Source organism: Leptodactylus fuscus, chromosome 5 (genome assembly GCF_031893055.1).
Source record: "Leptodactylus fuscus isolate aLepFus1 chromosome 5, aLepFus1.hap2, whole genome shotgun sequence".
NCBI lineage: Eukaryota > Metazoa > Chordata > Amphibia > Anura > Leptodactylidae > Leptodactylus > Leptodactylus fuscus.
This window is the reverse complement of record NC_134269.1, coordinates 119,868,975-119,892,066: the sequence shown is the minus strand read 5'-3', so window position 1 is coordinate 119,892,066 and position 23,092 is coordinate 119,868,975. Positions and strand designations below refer to the sequence as shown.

At 43.7% G+C, this 23,092-nt stretch overlaps 1 protein-coding gene across 1 annotated transcript in view; it reads right to left on the bottom strand.

Annotated features, from left to right (window-relative positions):
* Positions 1–521: 521 nt before the first annotated feature.
* Positions 522–23,092, bottom strand: part of SLC2A13 (solute carrier family 2 member 13) — a 129,262-nt gene continuing 106,691 nt past the window's right edge. Inside the window, exon 10 of the mRNA XM_075274152.1 lies at positions 522–5,647. Within this exon, the coding sequence (XP_075130253.1) occupies positions 5,421–5,647 (227 nt within the window). The 3' untranslated portion in view covers positions 522–5,420. The remainder of the gene's footprint in view (positions 5,648–23,092) is intronic.

Here is a 23,092-nt window from a genome sequence, read left to right as displayed (position 1 = left end):
ATTATATTTTTTGGCATTCTGGATGTTTTTCAGAAGACTTTGTTCTTATAGGAGCACCAGGTCTCTATTTAGATCACACCTGTAATCATTTGCAAAAATACCTGAGCCATAACGGTGTGCTAAGCTTTGCAGCAATCGGATATTTCTGTTGGGGTGCATTACTTTTTGTCAATGAGTGTATTTGGAACTTTGTATATTTCTGGTAGTAGGATGATGGTTCTTACAGCATTTGGTTAGGCTGGGAACAAGAGTTAGCAATGAAGGGAGCTGCATGAATCTAATTCAAGTTTTGTTTCTGTATAACTGTTTAGAATAAAGTTCAGCAAGCACATCACAGTACAAATGTCTTGAATTATAGATTTTTATCTTATGATGATTGCATTTCTCAAAGAATACTACATAATAAGCACACACATTTTCCTGGGACCCGTTTTCCCCCTAAAAAACAATTTTATAAAAGAGGCTGTTTAAATGCAGTATAGACACAAAATGAAATATACAACTTTCTATGAACATAGTTTCTTTATTAACTAATATACTTTAATATTGTTCATACACCATTGACACTTTAATACAAAACACCACAGTGCTGATAATTAGCACATACTGTAAAAAATAAAACTTTCTAAGTGAAACATACAGTAGAAGCGGAAGTCTCTCTTTCTCTGACATCGTTTTGTAGTCATTTACCCTGAAGTACACAAACTGCATTTGATAACACACAGTCAGAGTTAACTTTGCTGACATTGTAACACTGCCACAACCTAGTTCACTTAAAGAGGTTTACAATACTGTACACAAGGCTATTAAAATGTATATAAAACAGACAATATATTACATGAATTTTTAATTTTCAGAAGTTAGGAATTACACTGCAGCTACATATTGTTGATAAATTGTACCCGAAAAAAATACAGATTTGCCATAAAGCACACATTGTGAATTCTCTGCTTCTGGACTGGTACAGTACACAAACATTCATTAAACAAACAGTAATTAAATTACATCTTTAAGAACTACAAATAGTTAATTTGTTTTAATACAATATATGTACGGTTTTCCCTGCCAGTATAGAGGACATATGAAAGACGTGGTATAAATATTAGAGCATTTGAGAATGTTAAGTTTAAGAACTATACAAAAATGAAGTTTCACTAAATGTTTAGTTTGTGCTCTCGCAATGAAATATATTCATAGTTTATGATTTAAATTATGTTTCCTTGCAGAGGATGCCTCACTGAGTATTTCAGGTTCAAAAGGCATAGGATATTATACAAGATAAATAACAGGGAAGATTAAGCCTGAGGCCCCACATTGCGGAAACGCAGCTTTTTTTTGTGGCAGATTTTATTGTGTGTTTTTGAGATAAAAGCAGACGTGGCTACAAAAGGAATGGGAAATATATAGAATGTACTTAAAGTTCTATCTTCTGCTCAATCCACTCAAAAAGCCCACTTATTCCACTAGAAAAAAAGCCTAAGTTCAAATGGAAATGCTATTTACAAATAAATGCAATGAACAACCTTTGGCAGCACTTACATCACAAGACGAGAGTTAAATATTGGTTTACATGTATTGAATTTAGTATTTGATTTGCCTTTGGTTGTCAAACGTTTAAATGTCGGTTCACCTTTGAGAAATTGTGGATTGGTTAAAGGTAGTGCGCCACCAAACACTTTCTTATGCAATCTTGTAGTCAGGAAATGCAACTTTTGTCCCTTACACAAATGAACTGTTCAGCTGCATCTGAAAGAAACCCGTTCTTTGGTCACTGGCCAGCGCAACTAGCTAACACAGAAAGACTGATGGACAGTGTCCACAAAAGATTACTATGGGTGCTCCAGCAGTAAAATGTATAACCTGTATGAACCAAATAACTAAGTTGGAAATTGAATAAAGGTTGCATTTCTTGGCATCAAAAGCATGAGAGATGTTTTAGTGGTAGGCTCCCTTTAAAGGGTAAACACTCAGAATGGTGTTCAAATATGTCACATGTACATGTCAGAAGATCTTGTAAGTGAAGCATGAAATGATTTCATAGAGCACTTAATGTCCACTTGGTCAATAGCCATTTGGAATGTTGTCAGTTGCTCAGTACCAGTAATCTGAACCAGGCCAAAGTGAGCCCAATATTACGGAAAATCACATTTATTCTAGAAATCGCTGGTTCAGAATTATAGTCTTCACCAGTGGGATCTTCTCATGTGTATCTGACATGTAAAAGGATATTTTTCACTAGATATTCGCACCATTATAGTTAAAAAAAACAATTAGAAACACATAACATTACCACACTAGTCATGGTGTAGTTGGCAACTTAAGTTCAGAAATTTTCCCAGAGAATTTCAATACAAAAACAAAACTTACAATTAGAAGAGCCACAGAACTGGACTCAAACTGGGTTCATACAAAGCGTATAAAGGAAGGCCTTGAACCAGCCTACTAATTCAAACCAAAATCCAAATATAAGCTTTGTGCATTACAAACACAACCTGCTGCAGATTTTAGTGCAGATATAGTTGTGGATTCCACAACAAATAGTCTATATGTGAGCTCACTCTTAAAAAAGCAAGCATTTCAATATCAAAGGGAAACTATAGTAAAACTAGCCAAAAATTACTTGATGTCCAATTCCCCTTCTCTTTAAGTCATGGTTTATAACTGAACTCAGGGATGCTCACATTTGGGCTACATTTTATCAGGATCATTAATTTTAGTTGACCCAGGCCTCACAATGGGGTACCAGATATTCACAGGTAAAGCTTGTTCCTATACTAAAATAATAGTATAACAGCTATTCTTTAGGCACATGCTCAGTTTAGCAAGCTCTGCAAAAGGAAACCTAGATTCAGCTTCCTGGGCTCCAACAAGTAGAGGTGTTAGGACATTGTGCTTAACCCAACCAAACTTCAAATCTCAGGTTTCACACAAGATAACTGATAAAAGTCTTTGATGGGCCAACATATAAATGCTTGCCATGGTTCTTGACATTACAGACTATACAATTTGACTAAAACTTATGTATTTTTTAAAGACTTTAGAAATAACACCCTGAAATAAACAGAAAACATGACAAAAAAAATGTATTCATTGAAGAGTACCAGCACAATTAAAATGTTTAAAAAATGGAGATGATTGATCTAGAGTTAATTGAAAGTAGCGCAGACAAACTATTTTTATATGATGGCTCAGGTATCATGATACAGAATGTTTAAATCTGTAGAAACATTAACATTTCTCCTGTTTCTGTACTTAAGATAATAGGTCATTATTATATAGAGTAAATCACTGGAATCACTCTTTTAGGCCAATATATAACACAATATGCCAGAGAGGATTATTACACATTATAAATCTGGAAAGTTCCACCTCTTTGGCACTGAATTTATCTGTATAGTCGGGTATGTCATTTGTCATATACCTTTGATTTGCTATTAAACAAAACAAACAAATAGTTTTTTTTCAGGGGCATAACTAGCAAAGACTGGACCCCCAAACTTTTTACTCCCCCCCCCACACCTATGAACTATTATTGGGCAAGGCCAGTATCTCAATGAATAATGATGCAGGCCTGGGACACATGACATCTGGGATATCACTAAAGAGGTTCGAAGATTGCAGAGAGTCATGCCAGAGCGCAGAAGAGGTGAGAAACATTGGTTTTTATATTTTCTCACCTCCAATCATTATAAACTTTGGTCTAGAAGGAACCCAGAGTATAATATCATTAGTATTTGTTGGGTTTTGTCCAACAAATACTCTTGCCGCAAGCCCGTGGCCTCACTTACCAATCCTGGCTCCTAGTACTTATGTCACTGTTTATTGTGATTTATTTATTAGATCTATTGTATATTCTGGACATGTCTTGCTTTTTCAAATTGAATCTGCCCTCTATATTTAACATTAACTATTACCATAATTTTCCATTAACACCAATTAAGTATTTTCAAGAATTAATCTATCATATTACATTTATATTATAGGTATATTGCTTATGGTCTGTGATATATGGTCACATTATGCAAAAATAGCATATACTGATTTGACACAGATGTATAATGTTATATTTACATTTGGACCAAAATTTGATCCCAACTGGATATTTTGCATTCTGGTATACCACTAAGCTTAAGTTTACTCAACCTATTTGCATTTAATTTTTTTTTTTTTTGTTAATATTTTTTTTTTGTTAATAAATATATCTGACTTCTATAGTTTCTACCAAATAATCCCACCTACTCAGAGTGGAGTGACTTTTTTCGCCTTAAGGGCTCATGCAAAGGACAGAACCTGTATGGCAATGCCTGTATGCCATACGGTTCTTTGGTATGGAGCCACACTGCAGTAAAGGCTGGGGGTCATATGTACTGAGCTTTTATGAAAGAATACCTTGGCACATATGGTGTCCAATTGAGTATGCCCCAAATGGAATTTGACAAAAAATGCAAAACCTCTATAGGCCTCTATGTACAGCAGAGGTGTTAACTACCTCCTCTATGGCTGCCCTAATATGGCTCCATTCAAAATGGTCATGTGCATGAGACCTAAATCTATATTAATTCTTTACAATGACCTGGCGATCACACTATACTGCATCTCAAGTCCACCATGGATGGCAGATTTAACTTAACTATTCCACAACCCTGAACGCCTATGTAAACATTTGTGTTGCTACCTGAAACCTGTTTCATCAGATTTCATTCATGTAAACTAACTTAATTTTGCTACTTGGCACTCAAAATATTATGAAGCAGTTTTTGGGTTTGTCTGGGTTGGCAAAAATGCAGTTTTGACTTTCATTATAGCTTTACTTGTGCTTTTTCGTGTATTGGTCATTTGCTATATACTTGGAATGTTACCTTCTCTAGATGGCACACTACATATTTGTATTTAGATAATACATTTTGATTTTCATTAGACATATTATCTCTCTATATATCCTGTTAAACTCCTATTCATATAGAGATTTGACAATTAATATATGCAGTCTTTTTGTGCATTTCTATTTTGATCACGCGCATTTCAGTGTAATTCATGGCAATAACATAAGGAAGACATACTGAGCATTAGCTTGTACTCAGCATTAGCTTGTGCCCGGCATTGAGTGATTAGTTTGATTTTCTGCTAATTTACAGATCTGGAATGTGTATATTTGTATACCTACAGATTAAAACTAAATACAATGCAGGGATGAATACATATGTAGGAACACAATGGAAAGAAAGTAATAAGAAACAAGCAGAAATCTTTGCTGAATTTCAATCACTGAATTGTCCTTTCAGATCAGTAAGAGACAGGATTTCAGTAGATTCATATTGAACTGTTGAGAGAACCAGACCAGAAGCAGTACTGTGAGGTCACCTATAGCTGTCCTTCTCCAGAAGGCTTTTAAATGAATAGTATGGGTCTGCCAAGGAAAATTATTCCACATCAGAAGCATCATTGTCAGAAAGATGGTAATTACTTCCTTTTACGCGAATATATTCTATATATCTCCCCTCATCGGATTCAGAGGCACCACATGTGCAAAGTCTGTTTTCAAATAAAGATTCAATTTCCTCCAGCTTCTTTCCTTTAGTCTCTGGTAGGCAGCCATAAATAAATACAAGCCCAACCGAAGCAAAGCCTGCATACAAGAAGAATGCTCCTGTAAAATAAAATTATACATAATGAATAATGAGCATGGACTAGACATGCAATAACGCAGGCTACAGAAATGGTCATATATTAGAAGACAACTGTGGTTTCAAGTGATGCCTTCCTAAGAGAGTCTCCGAGTATGAAAGCACTTCAGATTGTCTGACCCTGATCACCCAAACAGAGCATGAGCAATTTCTGAACAGAGCAGGAGGTTGTCTCTGATATTGAGATTTACTGCCTGAGAGCAGGCAATAGAATAAAATAAAAACAAACATTACTTACCTGTCAAATCTCAGCCACTCCAAGGAACCTTGACTGTCCTCCACTAATGCTGCCATGTACGATATTCATGTGACTGCTAAAGCCACAAGTTGCAGGCGTTACAATTGAGATTAGCAGTCACATAAATGTTGGGGAACAGGGAAGTGACACTTATTTCATGTTATTTTATACCAGTGCTTCGCTTAAGACATTTTTTGAAAACCCTGGGCAATCCTGTATATCCCTTCCTGGCAGGCTCCAGTCTACCAAAACTGATATCTGCAGACTACTGTAAGGAAGGCTTGGCTATTCTTAGTAGAAACGAAAGAAGAGAACCGTGCATGTGTGGCATCATCTTCACTTACTGCACCTCAAGATGTGAATCAGGGTAGAGAGATATAGGTCCCAGAGGTGAAAGCCTGTGGCTATGCCATAAATATCCTGGATTGAAATACTCTTAAGAAAAGTTCTTTACAGCTAACAGTTCATGAATAACACATTCAGGAGATGCATATATTTTTCTAAAAATCCTGCAGTTTACTCTTAGCTGGTTTGTGGAGTCTGTATAGCAAGATATATTCTTGACGATGCTTTCTTCTAGGAAAGCCTGAATTACAGGTAGCATTCATAGTATTTCTTATTACATACACACTACGCCATTCTAGTATTCTTCACAATGTAACAACTAAGGAAATAAATTACTTGGAATGCTCCTTAAAATGGCCTATCTAAATATACACAGACACATAACAGTATGTGGATGCTTCTTGTAGAGCTGATAAATCAACCAAATCAATCTTTCACATTGGGTATGACACATTCAGAGAGTGATTCTTTTATTTGCAATATCTTTAAAGGGACTCTATCAGCAAAATTATGCTGTATGAGCCCCACATGAGCCATATGTGTGAAGGCTATTCAGGCACTGCTGATCTTATTTTAACACCCCCTCCCCCCCCGTTTTCAAATAAAACTATAAAAACATATAGGTTAATCATACCTTTGCATGCACGCTGGGTGGTCGTGCACGATCCAACGCCGCCTTCTTCTTTCAACGACGTCATCCCGTCCTGGCTCTTCTCCGCCTTCATCTTCTGTTGTTCCAGCGGGTTGTGTTCAAATCCCCAGCGTGCACAGTAGCGCTCCCTCCGGAGCGCTACTGCGCACACGCCGATGCCATTTTTGTTGTAGTTCTAAGTATCCCTTAGAACTGCGCGAGCATGTGCAGTACACTCATGAAATTCTTCACTCCAGAAGAAATGATGATGAAGGCGGAGAAGAGCCAAGACAGGAGGACGTCGCTGGAAGAAGAGGAAGAGGGGGCCACACGGTGGCTCAGTGGTTAGCACTGCAGCCTTGCAGCGCTGGAGTCCTGGTGTTCAAATCCCACCAAGGGCAGAAAACCATCTGCAAGGAGTTTGTATGTTCTCCCAGTGTTTGCATGGATTTCCATCCCATATTCCAAAGACATACTGATAGGGAAAAAATGTACATTGTGAGCTCTATGAGGGGCTCACAATCTACATTTAAAAAAAAAAAAAAAGAGGAAGGCGGGACCGAAGATGACATTGGATCGTGCACTACCGCCCAGCGTGCATGCAAAGGTATGATTTGCATATATGTTTTTATAGTTTTATTTGAAAACGGGCGGGGGGTTTAAAATAAGATCAGCGGTGCCTGAATAGCCTTTTTAAAGACTATTCAGGCATATGTGGGGCTCATACAGAATAATTTTGCTGATAGAGCCCCTTTAATGTAATTTGTTTAACCAGAAAAAGTCACAAAAATGTTCTCACTCTCGTGGATAACAATACAAAACAATGTGTACTTTGATAAAATATACCACTACTCTTGATGACACAGATTAGTAAGGGGTCCATTTACAGATTTTGCATTTTGGTCTGGGAGCTTCAAGCTATCTGTGTAGTCCACAACACTAGGATTCCGTTGCAAATTTCTACTTACAACATTGAATCTAACAGAAGTTCTACAAAAAATATTTGGACTTCAGCAAGTTCTTTGCAGCTAACAGAACAATGGACAAAACAAGGGCAGTGTGAACGTAGCCTAAGCCATGATAAGATCTGAACAATGGATTGAGTTTATATTTTCTTTAAAGTAACTGCAAATACAGATGGAAGAAAGCTTACTTTTTTTTTTTTTTTTTTTTTTTTTAACATTAAAATAAAGGCTGCAGACCAAGGACCTTTCGTTTGTAACCAAGTCATTTACTCAATCAACATTTTAATCCAGATCAAAACATGGGACCAAATAGTGGCAATGTGAATAGAGCCTTAGGTAGCGATCATGTGGGGGTAGTCTAAGGAAGTTAAAGAAAATATTAAAGTATAAATGCTAACATAAAATTACAATTTATTCATTTTCTCAAATAGTGTTTCATCTCTAGTTTAAGATATTCATTAAGTCCTGATGTTTTGTCTTTGACCAGAACAGTCACAAAATACATCCTAAAATGGATAAAGCAGTGGGCTCCACTATTATAATATGGGAATGCGTCAAAGCCATGGTAAAAGGCACATGGCTAAAAAGAAGGCGCTCAACAAGTTATGTAAAAATATAACAAATCTTTATTGGACAAAAAATGGGTTTAAAACAATTAAAAGAAAACCAGAAAGTGGAATCTAGAAAATGTCAGGATAAGGATTGTAGCAGTTGATGAGGCCTATGCAAGTCTGCATGTACACACTGTGTGTGGAGTATATAGTCTATGATTCTGACCCTGCCAATGCAACCCTACAATCTATAGAAACAATAGACATCTGTGAAATAGAAGAACAGAAAAACAATCAATTATACTGATACCAGCTACCATGTGGTTTGTGATATATATATATAATATATATATACATACACACATATAGCGAAAGAGACAGGTCATACAACAAAGACAATGTAGATCATAATATAAGTCACTATAGAAAAGACCTACATACTATGAATATCACTACAAATAATAATGTTTATTGTTCATATAGTGACATATTATGATTTACATTGTCTTTTTATATTTTTACATAACTGGGTTGAGCGCCTTTTTGTAGCCATGCGCCATTTCTTTCTCCAGTCCATAATACCGTATATACTCGAGTATAAGCCGAGTTTTTCAGCACAGTTTTTGTGCTGAAAAAGTGCTCCTCGGCTTATATTCGGGTCATTACGGTAATTTTCTGCTAGCAGACCCCGCCCCCCCACACGCCGGGTGACGTAGCCACGTAAACTCAGGCCCGCACCCGGCATGTCTGCTTCCTGCCCTGCTAGCAGAAGTACCGCAAGTACTTCTGCAGATTTTAATGTACAGCATCGCCGCGCTCCTGGCAGGAGCGTAGCGATGCTGTGGGCCCTGGCACCCGCCGCGGTGTCTGGATGCCGGGTCCGGATGCCGGGCTGTAAACGTAATGGCGCCGCTCTGCAGAGCGGTCGCCATAGAAACCAGCACCTCCGCTGTAATGCTTACAGCAGAGATGCTGAAGCTTATGCCTGCAATCTCGGATTGTAGGCATAAACTATGGCATCTCCGCTATAAGTGTTACAGCGGAGGTGCCCTCCGGAGATGTCCTCCCCCCTCCGGCCTGCCCCATACCTTTAAAGTTGCAGGCCGGCTCCTGCGCAGCGAGCTCGCATTAGCCGACCTGTTCCGACGACAGCCGGGAGCCTAATGAAGGCTCCCAGGCCTGTCATCGCTATATTACTATTACGGCTGGTCTATGATCAGCCGTAATAGTAATGTAGAGAATCTCCCTTAGACGGCAATACACTTGTATTGCCGTCTATGGAACTTGCAATCAAATGACTGCAGGTTCAAGTCCCCCAGGGGGGCTAAAAAAAAAGTTTTAAAAAAATATAATAAAAAATAAAATAAATAAAAGTTCACAGCGGGTTCACACCAGCACCTGATCTCAGTTATGCAGGTTTCCGTTTTCTGTCAGCAGAAGACAGAAACCGACATTCAGTGTCTGTGGGTGAGCCGTCTTCTGCTGCCCATGGCGAAACCGTTTTGTTTTTTACTGGACACAAAGTCCTGCATGTCCGACTAAAAAAAAAAAAAAACGGTTTCAATGCGGAGAGCAGAAGACGCTCACCGGCGGACACTTTTCAAACCCATGAATGTTTCTCGGGCTCCTGCATAACTGAGATTGGGCGCTGGTGTGAACCTGCCCTCAAAGTAGAAAATGACTGTGAAACACATACATATTAGGTATCCCTGTGTCTGACAGTGCCCGGTCTACTGAATATAGGGGATCTGCAGTGCTTCTATTCCGTCGGGAAGGGGTTAATAGGAGCACTGCAGATCCCCTATATTCAGCCAGGCTGAATTCCAAGTGGGGGTAAAAAACCCAGTCCTCAAGCTCAGGGAAGGGGCAGACAGACAACCAAAACACCCCCTCCCCTTTCTCAGCACTTACTGCACCCAAGAACTCGGCCATTTTAATTTTTGAAATTTTCCAGTAGCTGCTGCATTTCCCCCTAGGCTTATACTCGAGTCAATAAGTTTTCCCAGTTTTTTGTGGTAAAATTAGGGGGGTCGGCTTATATTCGGGTCGGCTTATACTCGAGTATATACGGTACTTTAATGCCATAAGTGATATAAAAGAGGATGGCAATAGTTCCGGTCATATGTATAGTAATATTTCTTCATGTAGATAAAGGTATATACCGTAGTATATTACAAATCACATTTGAAATCTAGAAATGCCTCGTGCAGCGGACATCTCACAGGAGTGGCAGCCTTCAACACATTCAGCAGTTTTACAGTTTTCTGCTTCGTTAAAGCAGTGTCTGGAAATCTTCAATAATTACAGTAAATATTTTTGTGATCAAACACAGATGTTCATTTTACTCATTTATGGAATAAAAGATTAGCTACATTGCCAGCTTCTTCTGAAGTTTATATTAGCCATGAAAAATAATGCAGAAAGAAATCACTGGCTTAAGTGGTAAACAGGTCTCATTTTCTGAGAATACTTGTACTGCGCAGCCTTGTTTACCAGCAGTACTGATGCTACTTGGCCTCTTTTTCACTCCTACTGTCTCCAGGTCATGTGCAGGTCAAGGAACAGCAGTTTATCTTCTACGTATACTCAAGTTTTAGGGTAACCTTTACTGTAGTTATATTGCATTTCAATAAATGTGACACAGATATACATCCCTTTTAGAGATGAGCGAGTACTGTTCTGATCAGCGATCCGAACAGCACGCACGCATTGAAATGAATGGAAGCACCTGGTACTTCCGCTTTGACGCTGGCCGGCCGCTTAACCCCCCGCGTGCCGGCTACGTCCATTCATTTCAATGCGTTCGTGCTGTTCGGATTTGCTGATCCGAACAGTACTCGCTCATCTCTAATCCCTTTGCTTCATAATGTGTTATATAATGCATAATGTAAGACTACTGGCCTCTATTTTAAAATATTATATGGTAACCTAAATATCCTACAGGAATTGTATAAAAATGCACATAGAGCAAATAATATTCAATGTGTGTTTATCTATAGAAAGCTAATAAATGAGATAAACTATGGTGCTGCTTATGACAACTAGATCATGGCTTTCCAATATTCTCTTAGGTAAAAGCAGGATCTCATGCAATGCTATAGCAACATCACGGTTTGTATATTTATTACTATACATTATAATGAATCAAAATTGACAAAACTGACTCATCAACACTATGATTAATACAAACATGTTAAACGGTATCCTATGTTTGTTCCTCAATCACAGTCAAACGGCTGAACGGATTGAGATGAGATTTTGCACCTACCGAGATATAACATAGGCTATACGGCAGGGCAGCACGGCAGGGCAGCACGTCAGTGTCACAGCTCAGGGAGCTTCAAAGATGGATGAAGCAAGCGGTACTCTGCTGTGCTGGCTGGGTAAGTACCTCGGCAGACTGTAGGGTGTAGGTATGGCGGCCCAAACTTGGGGCCGCATCCAAGGTGTGCAGGGGGCCTGGCCAGTGCCACGGCACTCAAAAATGCCGGCTGGGTAAGTACCCCGGCAGACTGGAGGGTGCAGGTACATCGGCCCAACCGTGGGACTGCGGCCAAGGTGTGCAGGGGGCCTGGGCAGCGCACAAGGACTCTAGGATTTGGGGACGGTGGGCCAACAGGAAAGCCATTTAGGGGCCTAGGGAGCGCGCAGGAGGATGGTGCGTAGGACACAGTTTAGGGGGTACAAGGGGGGTGCCCGGGCCAGGGCAAAAGGGTTTCCACAGGAGCACAGGGGCAACCGCGTGGATAGAGGGTGGGCCGCAGGAGAGGAGCACAGAGGAGGGTGCTGGCGTGGGATGGGGAAGGGGGGGGGGGTCGCGGAGGGAGGGAGAGGCATGCGGGCAGGCATGGGAAAAACAGCGGGGCGGGGTAGAGTAACGCAGGGGTAAAGGGGGTCCGTCTTGGCGCACCCTGGATCATCAACTGTACGCGGTTCAGCGCCACCGCAAACCCACAGACGAAGTCGCGGGCAGATGTTAGAGTGTGAGTGTGAGTGTGAGTGAGTGTGTGTGTATATATATATATATATATATATATATATATATATATATATATATATATATATATATATATATATATATATATATATATAGCACCAAAATGTCTGGGATCTGTGAATTATGTTATCCTCCTACTAATATACTAATCCACTGCCAAACGTTACTGCAAGATGTTGTAAGAATTTGTAATAAAGTTTTGCGATAACCTTTTTGCATCAATTGGAGTGCCATAGTAGCTACTACTGCATATGACAAATCAAGTATATTTGCTACATCTGGCACCTGATTGGGGATTATTGGATTTGTGGAGTGATATCTTTCTTAAAAAAAAAATCAAAAAAAAAATAAATCACTAAACAGAGAATACAACAAAACCAGAGTTAAATTGAAAAAACAAAAACAAAACATTTTTGCCTATTTTTTAAATAATGGTATAGAACACAATTATAAATAAAAAATATATACTTACAAGCATGAGAATAAGGTAGGTAAAAAGACAGTGCGTAAACACTTCAGGCAACAGAATTCAGAAAACCAATGTCTTAATGAGTATTAATTAGAGATGAGCGAACAGTGTTCTATCGAACTCATGTTCGATCGGATATTAGGCTGTTCGGCATGTTCGAATCGAATCGAACACCGCGTGGTAAAGTGCGCCATTACTCGATTCCCCTCCCACCTTCCCTGGCGCCTTTTTTGCTCCAATAACAGCGCAGGGTAGGTGGGACAGGAACTACGACATCGGTGACGTTGAAAAAAGTAGGCAAAACCCATTGGCTGCCGAAAACATGTGACCTCTAATTTAAAAGAACAGTGACGCCCAGCTTCGCGTCATTCTGAGCTTGCAATTCACCGGGGACGGAGGTTTCCGTCCAGTTAGCTAGGGCTTAGATTCTGGGTAGGCAGGGACAGGCTAGGATAGGAAGGAGAAGACAACCAACAGCTCTTATAAGAGCTAAATTCCAGGGAGAAGCTTGTCAGTGTAACGTGGCACTGACGGGCTCAATCGCCGCAACCCAGCTTTCCCAGGATCCTGAATGGAATACACTGACAGTGTATTCCCGTATACCCTATATATACCCCCGATACCCGTTCCAACGGTGTGCCCCCCCCACCTTCACCCCAGAAATACACTGCAAGTCCCCTAGCAATAGAATTGGGGCTATATACACCCACTATTTTTGCTACTGCCATATAGTGCCATTGTCTCACTGGGAATTCAAAGAATATATTGGGCTTACATATAACTTCAATTCCAGGGAGAAGCTTGTTAGTGTAACGTGGCACTGACGGGCTCAATCGCCGCAACCCAGCTTTCCCAGGATCCTGAATGGAACACACTGACAGTGTATTCCCGTATACCCCATATATACACCCCAAATCCCCGTTCCAACGGTGTGCCCCCCCACCTTCACCTCAGAAATACCCTGCAAGTCCCCTAGCAATAGAATTGGGGCTATATACACCCACTATTTTTGCTACTGGTATACAGTGCCATTGTCTCACTGGGAATTCAAAGAATATATTGGGGTTATGTGCACCCACAATTTTTACTACTGGTATATAGTGCCATTGTCTGACTGGGAATTCAAAGAATATATGGGGGTTACGTGCACCCACAATTTTTGCTACTGCTATACAGTGCCATTGTCTCACTGGGAATTCAAAGAATATATGGGGGTTACGTGCACCCACGATTTTTGCTACTGCTATACAGTGCCATTGTCTCACTGGGAATTCAAAGATTATATTGGGGTTATGTGCACCCACAATTTTTACTACTGGTATACAGTGCCATTGTCTGACTGGGAATTCAAAGAATATATGGGGGTTACGTGCACCCACAATTTTTGCTACTGCTATACAGTGCCATTGTCTCACTGGGAATTCAAAGAATATATTGGGGTTATGTGCACCCACAATTTTTACTACTGGTATATAGTGCCATTGTCTGACTGGGAATTCAAAGAATATATGGGGGTGACGTGCACCCACAATTTTTGCTACTGCTATACAGTGCCATTGTCTCACTGGGAATTCAAAGAATATATGGGGGTTACGTGCACCCACAATTTTTGCTACTGCTATACAGTGCCATTGTCTCACTGGGAATTCAAAGAATATATTGGGGTTATGTGCACCCACAATTTTTACTACTGGTATATAGTGCCATTGTCTGACTGGGAATTCAAAGAATATATGGGGGTTACGTGCACCCACAATTTTTGCTACTGCTATACAGTGCCATTGTCTCACTGGGAATTCAAAGAATATATTGGGGTTATGTGCACCCACAATTTTTACTACTGGTATACAGTGCCATTGTCTGACTGGGAATTCAAAGAATATATGGGGGTTACGTGCACCCACAATTTTTGCTACTGCTATACAGTGCCATTGTCTCACTGGGAATTCAAAGATTATATTGGGGTTATGTGCACCCACAATTTTTACTACTGGTATACAGTGCCATTGTCTGACTGGGAATTCAAAGAATATATGGGGGTTACGTGCACCCACAATTTTTGCTACTGCTATACAGTGCCATTGTCTCACTGGGAATTCAAAGAATATATTGGGGTTATGTGCACCCACAATTTTTACTACTGGTATACAGTGCCATTGTCTGACTGGGAATTCAAAGAATATATGGGGGTTACGTGCACCCACAATTTTTGCTACTGCTATACAGTGCCATTGTCTCACTGGGAATTCAAAGAATATATTGGGGTTATGTGCACCCACAATTTTTACTACTGGTATATAGTGCCATTGTCTGACTGGGAATTCAAAGAATATATGGGGGTTACGTGCACCCACAATTTTTGCTACTGCTATACAGTGCCATTGTCTCACTGGGAATTCAAAGAATATATTGGGGTTATGTGCACCCACAATTTTTACTACTGGTATATAGTGCCATTGTCTGACTGGGAATTCAAAGAATATATGGGGGTTACGTGCACCCACAATTTTTGCTACTGGTATATAGTGCCATTGTCTCACTGGGAATTCCACAAATAATTTGGGGATTCATTCACCCTACATCTCAGGCTCTTGCCATATTCACCCAGGTTGTCAGTGCTGCACAGCTCGTTCCCAGACAGCTCGGCCCGAAAAACACGTTACCTATATAGAGGATTTGGACAATGACGACAACATGTTCTAAATCTAATGTCTGCACCTTCTCCAGAATTAAAATAAAGGCAGCGTTTAACTTTCAAATAGCACTGCACAAAGGAAGAGCTTATCAGCTTGTCTCATGACATGCTACTGAAAAGTGTCATTTGTGTATCTTAATGTAAATATAGTTGTATAAGCTTTTTGGGTTTTAGGCACTGCCAAGTTATTTATTACCACCCGCTTATAATGATGATGATGCCAAAGTCACTGTGGGTGTTCAGAGCTCACAGCTTTGGTTGACATTTGTCTTGCTCTCTGTCGGTACCAGCTGTCTTTTTGGATACCGTAAAGTTATGTTGACTTTATTAACAGCTATAGAAGCTTTAGCCAGGTTGTGACGGTGTGTAACCCTAACAACACTAAGTGGGATACACATTAATAGTCAGTCTATGTAAGCTAAACGTATCACTGAAGTAATTTTTTTTCCCTCTCCCCTAATATAAGAAAGGAACAGACATTAGACCTAGACCGGGGTTCGAGGCTTGTAAAAATCCAATATTATTTGTTCTTCATGATGTGAAATATGTGTTGAAAAGCAACCCAAGATGAAGTCAGCCATGTGTGCCAGTGTGTTACTTGGCATGCCTTTGCTGGCCCCAACTGTAAGGGTCACTCTCCGTTTCCTCCATTTTCCACTCCCCTTCACACCATTTGTGGTGAAGCAATGGGATGCACTGAAGTGCACCCTCTAGCCTAGTGTGGGATAGGGACATCAGATGCCACTCCAACCCCCTCGTCTTCCTCCGCCAGCCAACGGTGCGAAGATGAGAGGAGTGTGCTCTGAATGTTTTCTATCTAGCAGAGGCTAGTTCTCACTTACGAAAATGGCCCCACTTTGACCTGTATATCAGGCACAATGGTGTAGGTTTCAAAGAAACATGGCACCAACAAGTTGGAAAACGTGGGCCATGCGTGGACCGTGTTTGAGTCTGGCAAGCTCCAGATCTGCTACCAGGTTCCAGCCATTATCACAGGCGCAAAAATGCCAGGCCCCAGGTGTAGCAGGGAAAAAAAAATGCCATCTCAGCCAGGATGGCATCCCTGACCTCGGAGGCACTGTGCTGTCTGTCCCCCAAGCTGATGAGCTTCAGCACCGCCTGCTGACGTCTCCCCACGCCAGTGTTTTAGCGTTTGCCGCTAGTAGCTGTGGTGGAGGTTGCAGCATCGTAGGGTTTCAGTCTACTCCTGCCATGGCCTGGGAGAGGAGATAGGCCACCCCAGTTTGCACCCGGGGAACAGACTCCACCACATTCACCCTGCCTGTCATTAAAGATAAGCACTGCAGCATCCCTGACCACAGGCGCTTGTCCATGTGTCGGTGGTCAAGTGGACCTTGCAGCAAAGCGCAGAGCTCTGGGCCCGACTGATGTTATGGGACACATGCAGGCGCAAGGCAGGGACAGCACACCAAGAGAAGTAGTAACGGCTAGGCCCAGCATAGGGAGGTGCCCCAGCTGCCATCTGCTGACGGAAGGCCTGGGTCTCCAGAAGCATAAACAAACACCAACATCTCCAGGGCCAGCAGTTTATCGATGAGGCTGTTAAAGGCTTGGGCATGGGGGTGGGTTGTGTTGTACTTCTGCCTGCAATGAAAAGCTTGGGAAATGTGGAGTGGCTGGGAAGAGGCGCATGATGGTGCAGGCCAAAAGGGCGCATCAGGGTGAACTCCCCAATGTGTCAGAGATAGGTGTGTAGGTGTCCTTGCATCATATACTTGCACCATATTTGGCTTTGGAAGTTAATTTTGTGCCAAAAAGTGGTTAAGACAGCGATCCCTCAGCTACTCCCGTTACACTGTCTATTGAAGTTACCATCTGTGGAAGTGGACCACCATTTCTAAGATCCCAAAGGAAGCAGGCAAGAGATGTGCAGTTCAGAAAAAAAGATGAGAAAATAAGTGTAGGCTGTAGAGCACAGAGGGATCGGAGAGGACAGAGCTGGTGTCGGCCAGGTATTCCCACAACATGCGCCTATACTTGTCCCTCCTGGTGACACTAGGCCCCTGAGTGGCAGTAATTTGTCCAGGGGGGCCATTAACGTGTTCCAGACCTAGGAATAAGTCTTTCAACAGGGTAGAGTTTTGCATGCCTTTGCTTCTACCCACTGTTTTTGCTGCTTAGCTTCCCTCCACATCTACACTGCTTTCACCCCTAAACATCACCCCAGTTTATGCCTTTGTTTCTACCCTGTTTTTTTTTTGTTGAATTAGCTTCCCTCCACATCTACACTGCTTTAGCCCCTAAACATCACCCCAGTTTATGCCTTTGCTTCTACCCTTTTTTTTTGTTGAATTAGCTTCCCTCCACATCTACACTGCTTTAGCCCCTAAACATCACCCCAGTTTATGCCTTTGCTTCTACCCAGGTTTTTTGTTGATTTAGCTTCCCTCTACATCTACACTGCTTTAGCCCCTAGACATCACCCCTGTCCATGTGGGGTCGGTGGCCTCGTCATCCACCAACTCCTCTTCCAATTGCGCACTGCCCCCTTACTGCAAACCGCACATGACCACAGCTTGCCTTGATGGAAACTGTGTCTCATGATCCCCACTTAGGTCCAGACAAGTTGGTGGCGGGTCCAAAACCCCAAAATTGGAAGGAAATGGCAGATGCTGCAGTATTTCTAACACCTGTTCCTGGTGCTCGGGCCTGGTCTGTGTTGTACCCTGCACCCTGCTTAACGCAGCTGCCATATCCGAAGTTGTGCTGAGCGCATGCTGATGTTTCGTGTCCAGTGCAATGGATGGGATTTCACATAAGTCTGCCACCCATGGCCACTCATGGTTGAGCAACTGAGGGAGTTGACTTTGACGAACCCGAGGGTTTTGGAGTTGGAACTACATCAAAGGTCTGTGCTGCTCACACACTCTGCTCAACACATGATATGTTTAGTGCCAGCAGTGTGGAGACGTCGCACAACAGCCGTTGTTCCAGCAGGTACAGGCGTTGTAGGAGTGCATAGAGGCTAGCAGCGGCAACTATAGACTTTAAAAACTATCCGCACAAGCGCCACACTTTCACCAGTAGCTCAGGAACATTGGGGTACCTTTTTCAAAAGATTAGCAGCAATGAGTTAAAAACGTGGCCCAGGCATGGAATATGTTGCAGGCTGCCAAGCTACAGAGCCAATCCCAGGTTACGGCCATTATCACACATGACAACATGCCTGGGCCCAGGTGCAGTGGCAAAAACCACATTGCCGTCTCATCGAGGATGGCATAACTCACTTTGTAGGCAGTGTGCTGTCTGGCCCCCAAGCTGATGAGCTTCAGCACGGCCCGCTGACGTCTCCCCACACCAGTGTTGCAGCGTTTCCAGCTCGTAGCTGGGGTCAATTTAACAGCGGAGGAGGGTGGTGTTTCAGCCCTCCTCCCAGGAATGTTGTGTGGGGAGACAAGTCAGGCCACCACATTTTGCGACCCGGTCCACGCCTCAACTACATTCAACCACTGTGCCCAAATTGAAAGGTAGCGTCCCTGTCCGCATTCACTTGTCCATTCGTAACTGGTCACATGGAACTTTAGGGCTAAGCGCTGAATTTAGGGACCGCCTCATGTTTGGGGGAAAGTGCTGGTGTGGACGGCACAGTGCGGTGGCGCAGTAGACACTCTGCCCAAAAAGGGCAGAGTGTCCCCCAGCCGGGATTCCAACATCTCCTGGGCCAGATTTCTTGAGATGAGGCCGTTGAAGCCTTGGGCATGTGGGTGGGTTGCGCTGTACTTTAGCATGAAATGAAAGGCTTGGGAGATGGGGAGTTGCTGGGAAGAGGCGCATGATGGCGCGGGCAAAAGGAGAAATGGCAGGAAAAGGTGAGGATAAGGGTGAACTCCCCAAAGTGTCAGAGGCAGATGTGGAGGTGTCCTGGCTGCTGGTCTGGACTGCAGCGCCAGCCTTGTCAACAGTGGGAGAGGCAGTGGCCGCCAGGCCAAACGACGATTATCCTGCGCTTGCTCTCACCCACTGAGCCCAGGGCTTGCCTTCCAAATGATGGCACCCGCAAGAGGTGGTGAGATTCCTCTCCGCAGATCTCCAAACCATCTTGGACTTGCAAATTGCACTAAATTTGTCATGTAACTGACATGTATATGATGAGTCTATCCATTGTCTGTTCATTTTGGTGAAAGTCAGCCTGTCAGCTGACAGACAGCTGTGCTTGTCAGTGATGATGCCACCGGCTGCTTGTACCCCCAGTTTTTGCTGCTTAGCTTGCCTCCACATCCACACTGCTTTTGCCCCTACACATCACCCCTATCCATGCCTGTGCCTCTAGCCATAAGTCTGCCACCCATGGAAACTCATGGTGCAGAAAGTGAGGGAGCTGACTCTGAGGAACCCTTGGGTTTTGTAGCTGGTACTCCATCAAAGGTCTCTGCTGCTCACACACCCTGCTGAACATACGGTATCTAGGGTTAGAGCGTGTGGTGACCTCGCACAACAGTAGGTGCTTCAGGCAGATGTAGGCCTTGCTGGAGTGTATTGCGGCTAGCTCCAGGTACTGTAGACTTGGGAAAGTGGGTGTCCAAGTGCCGCACTTTCACCCTTAGCTCAGCTAATTTGGGGTATGTTTTTAAAAATCATTGCACCACTACATTGAACACGTGGGCCAGGCATGGAACGTGTTGGAGGCTGGCAAGCTCCAGAGCCCTCCAACAAGACAAAAAAGCCTGGCCCCAGGGGCAGCGGGGATAAACAAATTGCCATCTCATCCAGGATGGCATCCCTGACCTCAGAGGCAGTGTGCTGTCCGTCTCCCAAGCTGATGAGCTTCAGCCCAGCCTGCTGACGTCTCCCCACACCAGTGTTGCAGCGTTTCCAGCTCGTAGCTGGGGTCAATCTAACAGCGGAGGAGGAGGAGGGTGGTGTTTCAGCCCTCCTCCCAGGAATGTTTTGTGGGGAGACAAGTCAAGAAAATTCTTGAAACGGGAGAGTTTTGCATCTTTGCCCTTGCTGCCTATGGACATCCCTTTGCCTCTAGCCACCATTTTCCCTGCTTTGCTTGCCTCCACATCCACACTGCTTTTGCCCCTAGACATCACCCCAGTCCATGCCTTAGCTTGTACCCCCAGTTTTTCCTGCTTAGCTTGCCTCCACATCCACACTGCTTTTGCCCCTAGACATCACCCCAGTCCATGCCTTAGCTTGTACCCCCAGTTTTTCCTGCTTAGCTTGCCTCCACATCCACACTGCTTTTGCCCCTAGACATCACCCCAGTCCATGCCTTAGCTTGTACCCCCAGTTTTTCCTGCTTAGCTTGCCTCCACATCCACACTGCTTTTGCCCCTAGACATCACCCCAGTCCATGCCTTAGCTTGTACCCCCAGTTTTTCCTGCTTAGCTTGCCTCCACATCCACACTGCTTTTGCCCCTAGACATCATCCCTATCCATGCCTCTGCCCCTAGCCATAACTCTGCCACCCCTGGAAACTCATGGTGCAGAAACTTTGGGAGCTGACTGAGGAACCCTTGGGTTTTGTAGATGGAACTCCATCAAAGGTCTGTGCAGCTCACACACCCTGCTCAAGATATGGTATTGTAGGGTTTCAGCGTGTGTGAATGACGGACAACAGCCTGTGTTTGGACAGATGTAGGTCTTGCTAGAGTGTTTTTAGGCTAGCAGCGACTCCTGTGCACTTGCAAAAGTGGGCGCACAAGCGCCGCATTTTCAACAGTAGCTTCGGCACATTTGGGTATGTTTTTAAAAAACTTTGCACCACTAGGTTAGACGTGGGCCAAACATGGAACGTGTTGGAGGCTGGCAAGCTCCAGAGCCGCTACCAGGTTCCAGCCATTATCACAGGCGTAAAAATGCCAGGCCCCGGGTGTAGCAGGGAAAAAGAAATGCCATCTCAGCCAGGATGGCATCCCTGACCTCGGAGGCACTGTGCTGTCTGTCCCCCAAGCTGATGAGCTTCAGCACCGCCTGCTGACGTCTCCCCACACCAGTGTTTTAGCGTTTGCCGCTAGTAGCTGTGGTGGAGGTTGCAGCGTCGTAGGGTTTCAGTCTACTCCTGCCATGAATTTTGGCCTGGGAGAGGAGATAGGCCACCCCAGTTTGCACCCGGGGAACAGACTCCACCACATTCACCCTGCCTGTCATTAAAGATAAGCACTGCAGCATCCCTGACCACAGGCACTTGTCCAAGTGTCGGTGGTCAAGTGGACCTTGCAGCAAAGCGCGGAACTAAGGGCCCACCTGATGTTGAGTGACACGTGCTGGTGCAAGGCGGGGACGCCACACCGGGAGAAGTTGAGACGGCTAGGGACGGCATAGTGAGGTGCCACAGTTGCCATCAGGTCCGGGAAGGCGGGAGTTTTAACAAGCCGGAACGCCAACCTCTTCTGGGCCAGCAGTTTAGCGATGTTGGCGTTCTAGGCTTGCATAGGTGGGTGGTTAGCGGTGTATTTCTGCCGGCGCTCCAATGTCTGAGAGATGGTGGGTTGTTGTAAAGAAGCGCCTGATGGTGCCTTTGATGGTGCAGGAGAAGGAGATAAGACAGAAACAGGGGAGGATGAGGGAGAAGTCAACAAAGTGGCGGAGGCAGATGAAGTGATGTCCTGGCTCGTCCTCTGGAGTGCATCGCCAGCACTGTGAGCAGAGGCAGTGGCATGAACGGCGGGCGACGTTTGTCCTGCCGTTGCTGCCTGCCACTGATTCCATTGCTTGGATTCCAAATGACGGTGCATTGAAGTGGTGGACAGGTTGCTCTTCTCAGGGCCCCTACTCGATTTCGAGAGGCAAATTGTGTAGACGACACTATATCTGTCCTCGGCGCATTCCTTGAAAAAACTCTACACCTTCAAGAAACGTGCCCTCGATGGGGGAGTTTTTCTGGGCTGGGTACAAAAGGGAACATCTTCGGACATTCCGGGTCTGGCCTGGCTTCGGCAAAGCAGCTGACCTCTGCCTCTGGACATGTCTCTGCCTCTAGCTACCCTTTTTGGTGCTGCACCTGCCTCAACATCCACACTACTTTCCCAGCTTGACATCTGCCTTGTCCAGGTGGGGTCGGTGTCCTCGTCGTCCACCACCTCCTCTTCCAACTCCTGTCTCGCCTCCTCCTCCTGCACAATGCGCATGTCAACTGGCTGCCCTGACAGCAACTGCGTCTCATCGTCGTCGATGAGGGTGGGTTGCTGGTCATCCGCCACCAAATCGACCGGAGATGGAATGGAGGAGACTCTAGTGTTTGAGCATCTGGACACAGATACTCGTCTGTTAGGTCCGTGGAATCGCGAAATGGAGGGGCAGGTTGCGGTACAGTCAAAGGAAGGGAGAACAGCTCTGGGGAGCAGGGACAGTTGGGGTTATTGTTCTGGGAAGATTGGGAATTTTGGGTGGAAGGAGGACAAGACTGTTGGGTAAGAGGAGGTAGAGGCTGCCTGGCTGGTGGACAATGTGCTTTAAGCGTTATCCGACAGCCATTGCAAGACCTGTTCCTGGTTCTCGGGCCTACTAATCTTTGTACCATTCAGCCTAGTTAATGTGGAACTTTTGT